The 18,402-nt window shown below is 39.8% G+C and overlaps 1 protein-coding gene across 2 annotated transcripts in view; it reads left to right on the top strand.

Annotated features, from left to right (window-relative positions):
* Nucleotides 1-18,402, top strand: part of COL4A1 (collagen type IV alpha 1 chain) — a 128,697-nt gene that overhangs the window by 51,624 nt on the left and 58,671 nt on the right. For both annotated transcript variants that reach the window (XM_054224126.1, XM_054224117.1), the window contains exon 2: nt 5,362-5,412. In XM_054224126.1, the coding sequence (XP_054080101.1) occupies nt 5,362-5,412 (51 nt within the window). The remainder of the gene's footprint in view (nt 1-5,361; nt 5,413-18,402) is intronic.

Raw genomic sequence — 18,402 nt, 5'->3', positions numbered from 1 at the left:
TATTCCTTGGAATAAGATTTTCAACATGAACAGAGTTAAATAAACAGTGAGAATGTTATTAAATTTCTGCCTTACACACGTGCTTTACAGGGTAAGATCTGAACTTGATTGAGACCTATACAATTAGTGTAAGCTGGTAGGCAGCTCAGCAACTGCAACTCAGCGAGCAGAGTCTGAGCTGACATTGCGGGAAAGAGAACTACGTTTTATCTTGAAAAATGCACTTCTGTAAGGGAGAGAGGCATCCAAGAACTGACTCGGCCTTGGATTTTTTTGGAGATCTCTGTAGCCTCCAGAAATGGTGCATGTCCAAATATGGCAGTCGTCTCCCTCCTAGGCTGCTCATCTGGCTCTTTGCATCGTTCCTGTGCGAGTTCCAGGCAGTAGTCCTCAAATGCCAGGAAAGTAGCTGGAGGTGGGAAAACAGGGCAAAACGCAACAAAAGGCTATAGCTACGATCTGACAGATGTCTTACAGGCTGCGTTGTGGAGCAGAGTTTCTTCCGTCTGATGCAGGAACTTTTAGCAGCCTTCTTAGCTCTGGCACTGATGGGGCTTAGTACTCCTAAGGCTCAGTTCGTGATTCCTGGAAGTTGGAGGTCCAGGCTGGGATGCCCATTCATTAGCGCCCCCTTTTTACAACTATTTGTTAATGTGATAGTAAATGTAAATGAATCGCTGTCCTTTAGGCAAATACTCAGTATGCATGTAGCACATTCATATATGTGAAAGGATGTAATCTTTTTGTAGTTTAATACTGATTTGCTAGCATGATTCGCTAAGCTTATCAGTTGCAGACAGTCTGGGAGAATGAAACGGAACGGAAATGCTTGTCAAAAAATGAAGCAATTTGTATCGCTAAAATGAGCTGCTGCTTCTGGGCTGACGGATACTTTGTGGGAGGAGTGAGATAAAACGAATGTCTTCAAATATTATGTGAGAGGCTGGCCTGTGGTGCAAGGAAGCTATGGCTATTTGAAAACTGCTAGCGTACCATGCAAAGTACGTGAGGTATCACAGTGCACCTGGCCAAAATCTTTGGATTAGTGTGTAATTGGCTCCTAGCAAGGGACTTACTGCAGGGGGGTTGGACTAGATGACCTTTAAAGGTCCCTTAAAAGAACCCAACACGTTCTATGATTCTATGATAAAAAGCCTGCCCCCACACCCCACCCCCCCATCCCTCAGATAATGCTTCCTGCCCAGCCCCATTCCATCTCTCTTCTGGCACTTGGAGGACGGCAGTGATTCCTCCAAGCTCCATGCTTCCTTCTGGGGAAGGCATTGTTTCAAAGAGGATGTCTGGCAGATAGGACGAAGCTATTTCTCTCCATTTATCTCATTATCTCTAGTCATGTGTGGCGGGAAATCAGGAACTGGATTCTTCATATCATGAGACTGATTTGAAATCATGAAAGTTTAGAAATAAGCAATAATTTGCGTATTTACAGCTTACTTACCTTGTGATGATTATCTTTATTCCTTCAGGGTGAAGTTTCCCACTTAGGACTTGATTGTGTAAGGTTCTTACATCATTCCTAAATGAGTACCAGAAATGCAGATCTCCTTGTTCAAAGACACTCAACTAAATTTCTAACGATTTCTGAGGAATGACGAGCTATTGTTATTCTCTGACCCATTCTGTCTGTAACATCTAGCCCTGTGTTTGATCCTCTGTATCCACTTTTTTCTCCATTTTCCCCTTGTTCTCATACATAGCCCATACTCCTTTCTGCCTATTTCAGTCTCTCCTGCTTAGTCCTCCAAGGTGTACTTATCTGCACTGAAAACTAACATCCAAAATAGGTGAGGTGGGTCCCAGCCCAAAAGTGCCTCTTTCTTGCCATCGAATAAAGGGAGACTGCAGTGACTAGTAGAGATGTTTGTACTTACACTGGGTTAGGGGAACCCAGACCCAGATTCCTGTACCTGCTATAACCATCTTCCTCTCTCAGGGTATCTTGTTACTTAAATGCCCCTTTAACCTCTTTAAATTGACCTTTGATCTATACGCTGTTTTCAGTCTGGCCCTCCCATCTTCCCAGAGGACCAGGAGGAAAAAGCTCATACTTCCTCCTAGTATACGCAGAATGTTATCTCATCCCTCACATTCAAAAATACATTTTAGTAGCTGAGGATAATGCTGTCCAGTTAAGTGGCTGTCATTGTTGGCCAACCATCCATCCACCTGCAAAGGTTACAGTCAGTGATCGTAGCAGATGATGCTACTGTAAAATAAACATAGAGTTTTGTAGGGTAGGTGGCCTGTTCTGGCATAGCAGGCTACAACATTTGACTGCAAACAGGACCTTATGCAGCTGTGCTCCCTGATGCTCAGTGCCTTCGTACCTTTCTCACCTTTGGTTATTCTAATTGGAGGCTTAAGAAACAGGAAAAAGTGAATATAATGGCATCATTTTTGGGAGCACAAAAAGAGGCCTGAAAGCACAAGTCCATTCTTCTGGACTTGCCATGCTAAATTTAATAACAAAACCCAACTGAAAAATAAACAACATACTTTTTTTTTAAAGCACCGCGTGTTAAACAACAGGCTGAAGGAAATACACGGGGATTAACTTGAAAACAGATGTTTATAATGATTCGGTGACGTATTTTAATTACATTCCCAGACGCAATTAAAACAGACCTCTTCTGAATTTAAGGGATGTGTTGATAAAACTGATAACATTCTACATGATGCTGGAGGAGGAAGTAAGAGCTGCAAGCATGCGTCCTCCAGCTGTGATTTCATCAGGTCTGAAAAACTAGGAGAGGTCACACTGGGTCACTTCTTGAAATGGGAGGCCCAATGTTTTTCCAAGCAAACCATGTACCACAAGGACTAAAGTGGGTTATTCAGTGGGCAGCGCTTTTCCCTGCCGGTCAGTACTGAGTTGGTGTTGGCATCGTTTTTGGATCTTCTGGAGTATATGGTAACTACTCATTCTAATCAGTGTTAATTTTCATCTTTCTGTGTATTTATACTATAACATGGTAAAATGCTGTAAAAATGTAAGAGAAAAAAGAGATTATTTTTGCTTGAATATGGAAAAATTTTGACTTCAAATAACAAATTCAGTGGATCTACATTTTAAAAAAAATGAATCTCACCAAAAGCAACAAATTTTGCAGGAGCTGATACTTTAGTTTTATTGGGCAGCCTTTAATAATTTTATTTTCAATATTAAATCCCCATTTCTCTTTGATGCTTTACTTTAAAAGAAAATGTATTTACCAAGTAAAAATGTTACTGAATTATTTAACTTTCCAGAGTGATGATGTTTATTGGTCTTGTTGGAGGTTTTCCAAATTCTAAACAGATTAGCTACATTTCCTTTTATTTCCCAGAAGTACTGAGGTCCCCATAGACTGTGGAGCCCACAGGAGTGGAGGGACAGGTGCCCAGCATCCGTGCTGAAAGCTGGCTCTGGGGAGGTGCCATCCCTGACTGCCTCCTGATAACAGCTCAACAGGGCTGCTGAAGGATCTCATGTGCATTGGTGGAATATTCAGTGATACAAATATTTTCCTTGGTTTCTTTCTAGTTTGTTTCTGAAGGACATGTCAATGGTAAAAGCAATAGACTGCTGAGTTATTTGCTAGTTACTTCATGACTATGAGGAGGAAAAGGGGATAGTAGCCCAGATGCACTTACGTGCATTTTTGCACTTAAGATACTTTGGTAACACAAAGTGACTAGAAGCTTTTACCTGTGCATCAATTAATCTGACTTCTCTGGATGTTATCACCTTTCATGTTTTGCAAAAAAATGTGTGGCTCTTTATGATCGTGTCATAGAAATCCCAGTCTCTTGGTTGCTGTTGACTCTATCCAAACCAACCCCCAAATCTATCAAGTCTCCATCTTAAGGCTTATGTGAACAAAGACACGAAAGCTTGTAGTAGTGTTTATTAATATTAAGCTCCCTTCCTGAAACACCTGCAGCAAGGTCTTCTCTCCCTTGCTTCTGAGGGAAGTGGCACTTAGGAGTATTTCACGTGATGAGATCAGCAAGGCCAGCTGCACAGTCCACCTTCCTCCCCTCCTGAGATGAAAACGCCCCTCTCCCAAATCCTCCTGTCCACCTGCCCTCCAGAATTTCATTTCACGAATCCCGATCGACTTGGGAGTCTGTCAACAACTATGCTGAAGTACCGTTGTTTTCTGGAGGTACGAGTTGTCTGTATTTTGACTTTAGTTTATCTAGTGTAGAAACCCCATGAAGCGGTGCTGCCCTAGGGAAAACCTTTCAGAAAACAAGGATCTCTGTAGTATCTACTGGAAAATAATTCAGACTGGTTATGTTTTTACAGATTTTCTATGGGTTATCTTGATTTTGCTGAGTGGAAGGTTTCCCATCATAATGACAATTACAGTTAGTCATTATAGAGGGCAAGAAAGAAAGAAAATCATCTGAAATGTGGCAGATGTAAGAAATGGGCCAGAACCCTGGAGCTAGTCATTAGCTAGTAAACATTAACAGTTGCCTCCATATCTATTATCTAACATTAGGATCAGTTTGCTCTCTTAGAGGCTGTGGTTTGAGTTGATTTCATAAAGTATGTCCAGAAGTACTTGTTGATACAGTTTCCTGTGGTAATTATACGAATATTTAATTTTCTTTAAAAACTATCATCTTCCTATCCGACAATTTACAATTATTTATAAAAAAGTTTAGTAAATCAGTATTAAGAGATCTCATGGTAAACATCAAAAGGGTGTGGGCAACATTTTTTGTCTTCAGAAAAGAAACAAAACCCATATTCTTCACGTCTGTTATTTTTCTCCTTAAGTGTAGAAAATAAATAACGAACTGCAGTTTCACCATCCCTTTCTGCTTAAAGCGATGGCACATATTTATAGAGATTAAGTATTTATGCAGAATGGAAGCCATTTGTTAACAAACTGATATTAAAAAGATGCTTCTACAACCACACTGATTTTAAGTATTCTGATGGCGTCTAAATGTATGAATGTAGAATCCTAGAGGACAATCCACTTGTTTTAAATTGAGGTGTTCATACTGCTAGATGCAGAGTATGTGTGTATTCTATAAAAATGAGTTACTTTTTAAATGGTTGCCCAAAAGACAATGATTTTGAAGTAATATGAGAGTTTTCTACGGTTAAAAACTATAGCAGGTTTTTTTCTTCTTTTACCAAGTCATCTTTTATCGGACTGTGACTGAGACCAGAAGCGTACATCTATATAAAAATAACAAAATATTGCATTGGGCTTAAGTTCCCCATGCTGACCAGCCTTGCGGTCTGGATGGTACTGCTGATGTCCCTGGCTTGTTGTGGTATGTTCCGCCTGTGACCCAGTTCACACAATTAATTCTCAGTTTCTCTTTTATTTTCAGGGTTGTTCCGGTTGTGGAAAATGTGACTGCAGTGGAGTAAAAGGGCAAAAGGTAAGTCAGTCCTCTCCGTTTCATTACCTTGCTTATTTAAACCACACAGTGTATAATCTACTGGGAGGCAGGTGAGATGTTGGTTTTGAGATGTTGGTTTCGGTGAACACTTGCACCGCCACAGAGCATTGCCAAGGCCAGGGCACGCACCCTTCAGTGGGGTTTCTGAAGAGCATCCAGCTCGGGCCAAGGGTGGGGAACAGCCAGATGCCCTCACTGCCGGATGAAGCCCTTAGCCCAGTGCTTGGCTGTGCCCTCCCTTATTCCCCATCAAGTGGGATGCTAACCCGGCACTCTCACCTTTCCTACTGCCTCGCCTCCAGTCTTTTCAGTGGATAGCAGGCTTGACATCCTGACCAGCTTTAGAAGCGATGCAAGCAGGTCAGGTCAGAAGTGCTCCCCTCAGCATGCCCTGCAGATTGCTCTCCAGGAAGGTTGTGATGCATTGTAAGCAACGTACCCTGACCAGGGTTAACCCTGGGAGGCGATAATCTGCAATAGGACGAACGAGGTTAATAATCAACTTAAATACAGCAAAGTGTTTCAGGTCAACACAAAAAAATATTTAGAACTTTTTGACAGAACCTTGCAAATGAATTTTAAAGTTCCATTCAGCTATCCAAAGTTTCTGTTTATGAAACAGAAAAGGCTTCTTTTAAAGCAGCAACAGTGAAGAAAAAATATAACGTACTTAAGCATTCCATGAGTTCCCCCTGTAAATTACCTGCTTTTGTAAATATTGTAGACATTCAATCACTCTCCTTATCTCTCCCAATTTTGCTGTAGAGATTTTAATCTACAGTGTGTTCTGTTCTGCATGCACATGTACCGTATATCTACCATTATAAATGAGTGTAAACCAAAGGTTTTATCATCTTGTGATTGCAATGGGAACATTTTTCGACGTAAGTTGTTCAGGTCACCCAAAGGACTGCTTAGACGATGTGGGGGGTTTGTTGGTTGTTTTTTTTGTGGGGGGGGGGTTTGGTTTTTTTAAATAAATATACAGCTGGTGTTTTACATTGTCTCACATGCAATAGCTACATATTTACAGATAAGGGTTTTCAAGACTGTTTGTTGGCGGCTTTTTTTCGGTGTTTTCCAGAACAAGGAATGTAAATAACTTAATTGGAGAGCCAAGCAAAGATCATTTTCTTTGTAACAGAACACAGATTAATTTGTGAGACAGAGGAAAAGTGTTAAGGTTCAACACATCTGTTAGGTGGAGTCTCCTTTTGTTAATGACCCATTAATATCTGTTTAAAATTCAGCTCTTATAAGTCAGCTATATATTAAAAAAAAAATAATGCAAAGGCTTGGGAAAGATTCTGAACTCTGAATTTATTCCTTGGTATCTTGATGTTATTTTTCAGTAAAAAGTACAAATGAATCACTGTAGAATGAGAGAGATATTAACATTATAACTCTCTTGTTGAAAGACATTAGTTTTCAGTTCATAGAGCATGCCAGCATCTTGTAACTAGATCATCATTTTAAAAAATGACAATTTGGGGAAATATTAAATATAACGCTTCATTTATTTCTGTCTGCAATCCTGACTCTCTTTGCGAGAGCTCTTGCTGGTATTTTTTATTTGCATAGTCCAGTGTCTCAAAAAGTTCTCTTTGAAAGAAACAGCTGCTTGTCTGATATGCTAGAAGCCAAAACTACCTCAAATTAATGTAGGTTATTTAAAAATGTAGAAGAGAGAAAAATATCAATCCATAGCAACAGAAGTCACAGTAAACCCTAGGTCTCACGCAAACTTGTCCAGCAAGTCATTGTACTCCACGCTTTTCCTAATGGGTTCCATCACAAACTTCTCTGTCTTTAAGTATATGTGTAGTGAAATACTTACATACTTTTAGACTGTGTAGGAAATTTAATTATTGACATTAGAGACATCTGGACAGGTGAATGAATAGTTATACCTAGAAAACAATATTCAAGAGAGGCATTTGAAGGTATTTTGGAATGCTTGTTCATTCTGCTAACGCTCTGAAGCTTTCAAATGTGTACTTAGGATTTTGAACAGAAAACTGAGTTTTATTTAAAAATATCTTGGTTTAGTCTAGTGCGACTTTTCGTCCCAATTCTTTACATTTAATGCCTGTCTAGAATAAGGTCAGCCTGCTACCCAGTCCCAGGCCTGAAGACAGAAGTTGGTGAAAGAAAGCAAGGGAAGCGTCCTTCCTCCTTGCCTCTGTAGTATTTCTAGAAGTGGTCTTTCCAAGCAACGCATTTGGATTTGAAATATGTCTCTGCTAAACACGGTTACCATTAACACACACATCAGTAGTGATACCTGTTACCTCAGAGATCTATCTGAATGTTGCTTAATCAGAGAAGGACTGGTTAGAAAGACTGATCCTAGCCAGGATCCAGGCCAGACGAGGGCCACCATGCCCAGCTTTTGTGGTACCCCAGGAGACCACGTCAGAGAACATCTGCTCTCCACTTCTCACGTAGCCACTTGCGTGGGAAGTACATATCCATTCTGCCCTGCACCATCCCTAGCCAAGATGTTGCCTACACTGGAAACCCTTTTGATCTGGCTTCCATGTTGTGCAGAAGTGCACAAACGCTGAAGGGCCTTTTCCAATCCACCCACACTCTTCAGCAACGTAACCACACCAGTTTACTGCCGTGGGAGCTTCGGCAGCTGCGGAAGTGGTGCTGGGTTTACCCTTTAATGCCTTAATTATTAACATCTGGAGATATATTTCCTACCATAGTGTGGGAAGAAGTTCCAGACCCTATGATTTGGGGGTGGGATTTAATTAAAATACATTTAACCAAATAATCATATTAATGATCTCACCAGAAAAAGTGCTGAAAATAGTATTTGACTTAAAAGCTGTGAAATGCCCAAGAAATTACCCAACAGCATTTCAGACATGGAAGACTGAATTACATTGCCATATTTTTCTCTCTCATTTGAGGATCTTTTCATCAATATGACCATTTGGATGGCCATATTTAGAATATATTCAATATGTTCTCTCATTAGGCTGTTTCCATGAAAATTGCATCTCTATGCCAAACTCCTTTAAGATGACTCATACTTTATCGAGGGCATATAATTGACAAAGTCTAAGGGTTTTCATCCCTTTCAGAAAGTGAGTGTAATTGCAACAGATGGCTCTTATCCTATAAAGCCTTTATTATTACACTGAACATCAGGCTGTTATTTTAAGCTATATAATGTAAAGTATCAAGTGTTTGCCAAACAAAAGGTGCAGAAATTTTAGAAAAACATAATATTGCTAAAATAATACAATAATAAATACCTTACTGTTTTCCATTAAATAGATTAGCCTGAAACATCTTTATTTTTTTCCTTTTACACTTTTTATTTGGTCTTCTCTATAATAACTGACTGTTCTTTCTAACCTCACTGAAGTGTGAGATCTGTTTAAACTGATTAGAGTTTTGAATGTTTGCCTACATTTTATTGGGTTACTTAGAGGTAGACAGAAGCTATGTTTTCTCTCTTATGCCTACCTAGATTTTGAGAACAATTTCAAGCGGCTGTGGAGATAAGTTCTAGCCATTAATGTGTGTAGAAAAAGCATGTTAAGCATTTCATTACCATTTAGAACAAAGACTGTATAGAGCTGAGTAAAATTCTCCATGCACTGACTTTTTCCAAGAATGTTCATTCTCTCATTCATGACCATTTACACTCTTTTTAGTCCATATCAGAAACACATACAAATGGAGGTAACACTGGAACTTTGCTGTAACTAATACAGAATGATTAACCTTCTAACACATATCAGTTAGAATGCATTAAAGTATAAATTCTTATTCTTTAGCATAAATCCCTTATGATGATTGTCCTGCCTCAGCATTACCCATTAAAAGTTAAAGTCACAAGAATATCAAATGTGATTTTGTCGTTGCACATTAAGTATTGCACTTTAAAAAAAACCACAATCTCCGCTAGGAAATTCTGGAAGAAAATAGAAAATAAGAATAGAATTAACTTTTAGATAACTGCTGCTTTTGAGGTTTATTTTTGTTTAAGATGCAAGAAAACTTGAGCAAAGCATTTTATATTGGCATATATTTGTTTGCCTAATTCTGAGACTGTATCTGTATTATTATACCTACATAAAAATTACTTCTCTGTTTCCCTTGATGAGGCGCATCATCCCCCTGTGGACTGACCATGCTGCAGAAGTACACAAACTGGCTTTGCTTGAGCCATTTTGGGTCTGGAAGCCAGGTAGCTCTGGTACTAGCTTAGGCTGAAAGTCACCGTGACACCTCTGTGGTCCCCCATCAACAGGAGCAGTGAACAGTCTTTTCTTTCCTCCGCACTCATACAGTCTTAAAAGTCACATGTGGTTTTGCTGTCTGCAGGTGATTGTGCTTCTCCATTTTCTCTGAGTAAGGAAGCGTTGACTGTTCAGTGGACTCTGTCCCTGTATATTTGTTTTGGGTTTTTTTAAGATTTACCAGATTGGGAGGGCCTTCAAGGCTTTTATGGTCATTTTGGATATCAAAAGATAGAGCAAAAATCTTTGTGATATTGATTAGTTAAAACAATATAAACCGCCTTGTTGGAGAGAAGCTCCAGCAGTTAGTGGGAAGATCACTATTAAGTACTTCTGAGTTTCCTCTACAATATAGCAGAGGGCAACACATCGGTTCCTTTAGTGGAGCAAATCAGTTATCTCTAGATCTGTGCTTTTCATATTTAGCCTGTCGCAGATGGAAATGTTTGACACAGTTATGATTTAGCAGCAATTCAAAATTTATTGATGATTTGAGGTAGCTCAAGAGGTTGAATTTTAGCAGCACTTAATGATTAACGGATTTAAGGATTCACAAGATTATTTAACAAAACATTTGAACGGCGACTTAATTACAGATTTGAAAATGACAAGATTCCCACTAACTTACTATCACTATAAAGTATCCCAAATCAATGCATATGCATACGTGCATGAACATACAAACACACACCACTCAAGGGGTTGTACACACCCCCACGTCCGAGTTTTGAACTACTAGGACCAAAGGTCCCTTTGCAGCAGGCAACTCGAGTAAGCCGACGGGTGCCCCTTTTAACTCCTTATGTGCACACAGACAAATGGACAGAAAGTATTTGGATCCAGGAAAGTAAAAGAACACCCACACTCGTAAGAGTTAATGTGTATATTAGAGACACATGGATAGAGACGTGGATGAAAGAGAAGCTAGCCTATAGTTAGAATTTCTGTCGTCTTGAGTTTGGAGTAAATACTCACAATGCACTGGCATTCCTCAATGGCCGATAACTGAGACTCAAGAGAGTTGACTCGCCCTGGCTTTTCAATCCTTGAATTGTCTGCCTGAGCGGTGTCCCAACTCAGGGAAGATGCTGGTCACAGCCCGCTGTGATCCAGACAAGCTCAAGGGGTCTCGCTAGAATTGCTACTTCTAGGGCCTGAGACAATTGACTTTCATCAAGACACATTTCCACTCCAGCCCAACTCAGACAACGGGATATTCTGGTACTTTCTACCACGTGCGCAAACCCAGAACTTACTAGATATTGGAGTTCTGATCCCCCCTCTTTGGGCCATGATCCATACATTGTCAGGAGTAATTGGTTATTGCTATTGTTCCTAAGCGATAGGAGTCATAGGAGCCGGATACACTAAGGGGTTGTCATAGCATTCTGGTCAGTTACTCTCCAACTTTTTCTTTCTTTTATGTTGGACCATTAAATGTCTGAGGTAAGGTTCTTGTCCATTGTATGGTTCTGTGGCCCAGGTGGGAGGGGAAATTGCACCAAGCACCAAGTGGCCTAAAGATGACGAGGGGGAAGATGTTGCACCACCACAGCAACGTCAAGACTTTTTTTGTCAAGAGTGTTCATTTTTACACTTTCCATTGGCACTAGTTCATATGAAGGTGTACTGTTGGTTTTAATTGGTTCTTCCATAGTTTTGCTCAGTATTTCCATTAAGTGGCTGCTGTAGAAACTTGCCTTGTGTACAGCCACCTGTTCATACCTGAGTTGGAAAGACTATGAACTGAGGACACCAAGGAAAGCACAGCTAAATTACACATCCCAGAGAGGGACATAAAGTTGACAAGAGGGCTGATGGGCAATGTGGGAGGAAAGATTGTGTTTGCAATCTGTAAGGGGCTAATGGATAACATGAAATCATCTAATCATTCCTGAAAGGGGGAAATCAGAAGACTGTAATAAAATAAGGAGAGGTATTGATCAGCTGCAGGTCTGATATTCTTCAAGCAGAGTTGTAGTTTATAAATAATTTCAAAAATCACACCATTGTAACAATACTTGTGTCAATTCTGGAGTGACAGTAATGTATTTTTATTGATTTATCCTTTCTTTATGTCACTCAGAATAAAATAATACTTTTAATTCAAATCAGGGAAAAAAATAATCTATGTTTCATAAGGAGAGCACAGCAACAAAGCTGCTATTCTTGAAAAGAATGAGATATCAAAAGACTTTGAATAATACTGAGTGGGATATGATAAGTATTGAAAGTTTTCTACGGTTTCCCAACTGGCAGACCAAACTGCTAAGTGCCGTCCGGAGTCATTAGATTTTCTTCATTTGAAATAGTCATTGGAACCATTTGTCCTATTTGTCCAAATGGAACTGAATGTCTCTGGCAACATTTCTATAGTAAGATGTATTTTTGCACTCAGTACGGAACGCATCTTTGGGTAACATGAACTAGTGGATTACACTGATGAATTTATCTCTATGGAAAGAGTGCTATAAAAGCAGATTTTCCAGTAATATTATGTGATGGGGTATCCTCATATTTAGTTTTCAGAGCTGACTTCTAAAGGTTTTCACGCAGTAGTATTTCAGTTGGCATAATACAACCTTTTAGCCAGCTGTTCCCATATGCATATCTTTGCTTGTAAAGGTGTTGGTATAATAATACCAGGCATTCATCATGGAATAAAACATACTCTCTAGCCTCACAGAGTTTGATTTTACATTTGTACAACTGCTCTTAGTGTATGTCTTCATTATGGTTTCTCAAAGGATTACAGGGCCTTATTTTCATCTCAAGCATGTAAGCCTCCAGTGAAATCACTAAATTTTCCCAAATGTGAGATCAAAGTAAAATGAGAAAAGACCTATAAAATCACCACTTCTCTGAAATCTGCATGCTCGGGAAGAGGGGAATGTGTAGTTTGGAATCTTCCCAAATTTAAAATTTTGCCCATGCAAACAGAATCACGCTTCCAGTGTCTACTGACTACATAGTGATTATAAAACTTATGCCCCAGCTTGCAGTTTTTTAGTATCTGGTCAGATGCGTGACAGCACCTGCAGTCTGCTTCTGCCTTCTGTATGCTCGTCTTACGGGCAGTAGGACTACTACTCTATGATGCCAACAGGGTTTTGTGGGTGTAGATTACAGGGCTGGGACAGCATATGCCTGGGGAGCGACAGAAGCTACATTTTGTAGTTTATCCCTCAGGCTTCTTTAAATCGTTCTGCCATTCAATTTATATTGTGTTTGATGGGGATCTCAGACCAAGCCAGCCATTATAAGTGACGTTACTGTGATACGTCAGTTCCCACACAAGAATTTAATACTTGATGCACTTAATAATCCGTCTCTACCCGTATTTTCTCTGTAGCAGTATTCACAAGAAGCAACCTGGGCATATATAATTATTACTAGGGAACCACAGTAAGATGGTAATCTCCTTAAGTCACTTTGTAGTCTTTACAGCCAAGGGCAAAAAGTGGTTTGGGGGTTTTTTGGGCTTTTTGTTGTTGTTGTGTTGTTTTGTTTTGTTTTTTTAAATCTTATACTAGTGGTAGCTAGTTGTTTGATTCTTTTTGCTCAGCTACCTCCTAGTGCAGATTTTAGGCTTACGTTTTCACGGAGAGGTCATAACTTACATTAGTCATTGAAAACATCTGGCCATAGGATGTTGGTTTTCAGAAAAGCAGATCTGAATTCTCTTAAAGTTTGGATTTCATTAAGAAAGGGTAAAAAGCCAAATTTCATACAAAATTCTCAAACACACCTCCAGCAGAAGCAATAGCAAAACTTGTAACCATATATGCCTGGAAGGAGATAGAACAGTAAGAAGCAGCATGAAAGTGGGATTTTCAAAGAGGAAACCTGAAGTAGCTGCTAAAAATAATGATAGTGGAGAATTTTATCACACAAGCAAGTTCCTAACCAGCTGGAGAACCTCTTTAGTTTAGCCAAGAAAGAAGCTTAAAATAGCCAAGGAAGAAGGAGCAAGAACAGCTGAAAAAGCATTTTTAAGTGATGTTAAAAAGGATTTACTTTTTTTTCAGGGAAGTATTACACCTGAGAAAGTTTTACAGAACAATAAGTAAATTGAGTTATAGACAACATAGCAAAGAAAGTTAACCTAAGTGATGAAAATAAATATTAGCTTTCAGTAACAGGTAAAATCTTCTCCTATATCATCCTTAACAACAGAAGAAAAGCAAAATTAAGGTAAAGCCAAGGGAAAAGTAACTTATTCTGTCTGGAAAATCATGTTTCTATCACTTAGAATATTGAAGAGTGACTAGAATGGCAAAAACCTACCCTTAAATTTTGTAGCTCTTAAAGAAGGCATGTGACAGCTTCCACTGAAGCTCAGCTGGAACATTTTTAAATGTTTTGATATGCCAACAAAAATAATTCTCACCAAGGCTTGTGTCAAAGATCAGTGTGCACAGTTAAAGTAAATAACTGAGTTGAGTGAGTGAGTGAACGCAGACACTGGCATCAAATCAGATGTCTTCTCACTCTTTTCTCATTCGACACTTACTGACTGTAAACTGATGCAACAAAAGTATTTCATGGCTAGCTGGCAGAATACTAAAAGCTTCAGGGGGCTTTGGTGACCCTTAGTTTTGTTAAAATAGTTTGCTCGACTGCCAAGCAAAGACTGAAAGACTGCAAAACTGCAAAACAAATGGGTTTAGGTAGTAGTAATGGAGGGGAGGGACTGTAGCACAGAGGGGCAGTCAAAAGTGCCCTCTGACTCCCACATCAGGAGTTAGGTGAAAAAAAGGGAAGAATACCAAAGGCTGACGTAGCGGAGCAGTGAGCAGAGAAGGCAGTGCTGCTGCCAGTTGTCTGCAGCACCTTTAACGAGATTTCTGAGTTAAGAATGCGATCACAAATCTTCAACTCAACCTTCATTTCTCTCTGAAAATGTGGAGATGGATGCTGGAAATCCAGCAAGGACACACGCAGCCTCCTAAAACTCCCCCAAAGGGATCTCTTCAGGAAGTTCTAGGCATTAAATTTAATTAATTTATAGCAATGCCAAGGCATGGGAGCTGAGGGATGATGTTTACCTAAGAAAAAAAAAGGAAAAGGATGGTGCTTGGGAAGGTGAAACTCTCCAGATGCAGGCAAAGTACAAACTTTTGATAGCAAATCTCTCTTCGCAGCCTGCCTCTCCTTGGGCGGGATGAGCTTTAAGGAGGGGCAGGGAGGGTCGGTGCCGGAGGGGAAGGGCTGTCCCGTGTGACTCCCGGGGCTGTGGCACTTCCCCGCGACCTCCTCTGGGTGGCAGTCATACATCACGGATTCAATGGCTTCTGACAAGCCTGTTTACACATCCTCACCTTCACCCCCCCTAACCCACCGCCCCCCCCCCCCCAAAAAAAAAAAAAAGAGAAAGAAAAAAGAAAACCTTAAAAAGACACCTACTAAGCTGTGTACCAACTTCTGGTTGGCGCTTACTGACAAGTAACGATGCTGATATCCTCCACAATGTCAAAATACGGAAAACATTCCGTTTTCATTATTATTCACGGTTGTTGCATCTTTGACAACTTAATTGGTTTAGGCTGAACAATCCTGACAGTGCTAGAAAAAAAATCTATTGTATTTCCTGTTCTCCAATGCTTCTGGTTGAGTCAAAAGACTAGAGATTAAATTGAAGAAACACTGATTTACACTTTTGAGGCACAATACCTGCTGGTATTTTAATGATAAAAAGTCAGAAGCTAGAATATTTCCACTAGCTTTTGTGGAAAGATATTTCATTCCTATGCAACTTTCAAAATGTTGAAAACTTTAGAAGTGCTATTTCAAACCTAACCCCAAAAAGCAGCTAGAATAGCAGTGTCTAGAATAGTACTGTCTGTCATGTACTCTCTAAGATATGAGCTACTTCATTATGAGAACTTCATTGCAGTCTGTACTGTCTAGGACCAGCTGCCCATGTTTTTACTATTTATGGAAGAGATTATTTTCTGTAAATATGTCCATGACAAACCTTTGGCAAGAGAATAAAACTTGCATGTAACGTCACATTTCATTCCAGGTCTAGTATCTGAACAAAAATAAATTACAAAAACCTGAAAAGTTCAAGACACTTTTTTTTTCCTGCTGTTTCATCTTTAAATGTGAGCCTTTAAACAATGCCAAAGGCAAACAAATGCTAAATAATTTTCACTAATGAAGAAGGAAGGGCGTGGAGCATTTTTGCCCCTTATATTCTTGGACCTTCAACACTGGAAGTGATTTAACACAATGTGCAATAAAACAAAGGAAGAGTTACTCAGACCTAATGAGTTCAACAGATGATTAGAAGGGGTGGGAAATATAGTACCCTTTTGATTCAACCTGTCTGCAGGTGATAGAATTTCCTTCTTTTTACACTGCAAACGGATTTGTCCTTCAAACATCCACTTCCCTCGTGGTTCTTTGAGGTTCTTCTATTCCCCAGGGTGGTTCTAACTGACAGGAAGAGGCTCCTTGACCCATGTCTGATTTAAAAAAAAAAGTTTGGAAAAACTCATGTGTACCTTTGGGTACCTTTGGTAAAAGGTTTTTGTGACTTCCTCCTGAAACATCATAAGCTCTGCAGCATTTTGCTTTTTTTTTTTTTTCAAAAATTAGAAAAGTTTAAACATGAAGACAATGAACCACATACCTTGGCGTTAAACTGCAAACAGACTTCCACAGTTGGAAAAGAAAGTTCACTTGCTGTCTATTGTCTTCTGCTGTCTTCTAGTCTTGTCTTTGTATTCCTGTCCTTTATATACCATGCCCTCAATCATTCTTTGAGGTAGACTACTCCTGGCTTGTAAAATGTTCAAACTAGGGGTCATACATGCTGTCTTTTGTGAATAAGTGAAAGGTGCATGTACCTTACTAAACTTCAGTGACTTCTTCTTCTTTCTTCTCTTTTTTTTTTTTTTTTTTTATGGAGGGAAACCAAGCAAAATAATATTTTGCTGTAAGTACAAATATGCTCCTCCTCGGCATGCTAGCTACTTCTGGATCTGTAACATTTACCTACAGTGGAGTCAAATATACAAAAAGTACATCAGCCAAAGACATACAAATGTAAGGAAATGTAAGGAAACATGTAGAGCTTAAGTTAAGAAGCTCAAGAAGTCCCCAAAAGTGAAATTTGGGAAATTTGAAAAAACTGATATCGCAGTTGGAAAATGAGGAATAACTATGGTGTGAGCAAGAAGAGGAATGATATGAAGAAGGCTTAGTAAATTATGTAGGGAGGGGCCATTACTTATAGCTTGTTTAACTGAAATTGTATGATGTTTATAGGCAACCGGTTGCTTGACACTAATTAAATGGAGGCTGAGTGACTTTTGAATATTAGTTTTACTTCACTCAGCTTATTTTACTTCTTATTCAGCTTCTAAATCAGACACACTGTATATCCACCCACTTACTTGCACAGCAACTAAGCACATACATACTGAGATGTAGAGAAAAGGATAATCAAAGATCGTTATTTCTATTTTTATACTCCTGGGAAGCACTTAGCAGCTTCCTGAGGAATGCTCTATGCAGCCATGAGGCGACACTGAAATATGCTTTCAGTCTAAGCATTCTTTCTTATTTAGGAGGCAGAGGCACAGGCTTAGTTCCTGAACCATAAACCTGAACAGCTTTCTAATTAAATGTTTATACTGATAGATTCACTGTCGGGAGGTTTGGGTGCATTTTGTATCAAGCTGCACAGGTTGCCCAGTGTTGTAAATTCATGAGGCTTGGGAAAGGATACTTTCATGAAAGGAAGAATAATTCTTTCAGGGAGTGAAAAAACAGAGCTGAGTGAGATGCCATCACTTGGTGATCGGAGTGCAGCTTCTGCCCCGGTGTATGTGAACCTGTACGGCACTGGCTTTTGCATCGTAAGTGGGCACTTTCTCAGCATTCCCACCTCAAAGTGCAGCCTGAGAGCTGCTTTAACTGTGAGACTGAAGGAATCCCACAGGTGAAAGTCAAGGGCGAGGGGAAAAAAGGGAGAAGGAGATGGCAGAACTAGCACCATGGCAGAGAGGGCATGACTATAGCGAGTGCTATTCCCCAGCAGCTGTTGGGGTAGCTCTTTTGTCGACATATGTGTCTGCGTGTAACGTAGAGTGGCCCTGGTAATGCTTGAAGTTGTGCAAGGGACTCATCCAGCCCACAGCCAGCCTGACTGTGGAGCCGTGCAGGTGCCGTAAAACTGTCATGGCTGCTCCTTCTGTTAGTCATGCCAAAAATGCTGGACTCGTGCTTCCACATGAGTGAGCTTTCTCAGATGCTTCCTGGCAGTGCGAGAATCCAGACTTCGCTGACTTTCCCCCCACGCTATCCCCTTGGCCCCTCTTTTCCATTCTGCATGCTGTCAGGGGCTCAGCCCCAAAACTTCTGGGTGAGCCAAGATCTTTACAGAGCTCCTACACAGATTCTTTGCATGTCTTCACAGTTGTTTGTGTAATTAATTACTTCTTACTCGTGTGGCTCCAGAATTGTATAGCTATAGCACAGATAGATTCTAGTGCTGAAGGATTTGTGGTGGGAATTTTGTAATGTTAAGCATCCTTAGTGCATTTGAGGACACTTGCCCTGTGAGCATATAGCAATAATTCTGTTTGACTGATATCCACTTCACACTTTCAATAAAATACTGAAAATGGTGAGTGCAGCTGAGGACAAACAGATGATATTTATTCTACATGTTTATTTTAATCCTGAAAGATATTCA

Source organism: Rissa tridactyla, chromosome 1 (genome assembly GCF_028500815.1).
Source record: "Rissa tridactyla isolate bRisTri1 chromosome 1, bRisTri1.patW.cur.20221130, whole genome shotgun sequence".
NCBI lineage: Eukaryota > Metazoa > Chordata > Aves > Charadriiformes > Laridae > Rissa > Rissa tridactyla.
The sequence above is the reverse complement of the archived record's forward strand: the minus strand, read 5'-3'. Positions and strand labels throughout refer to the sequence as shown.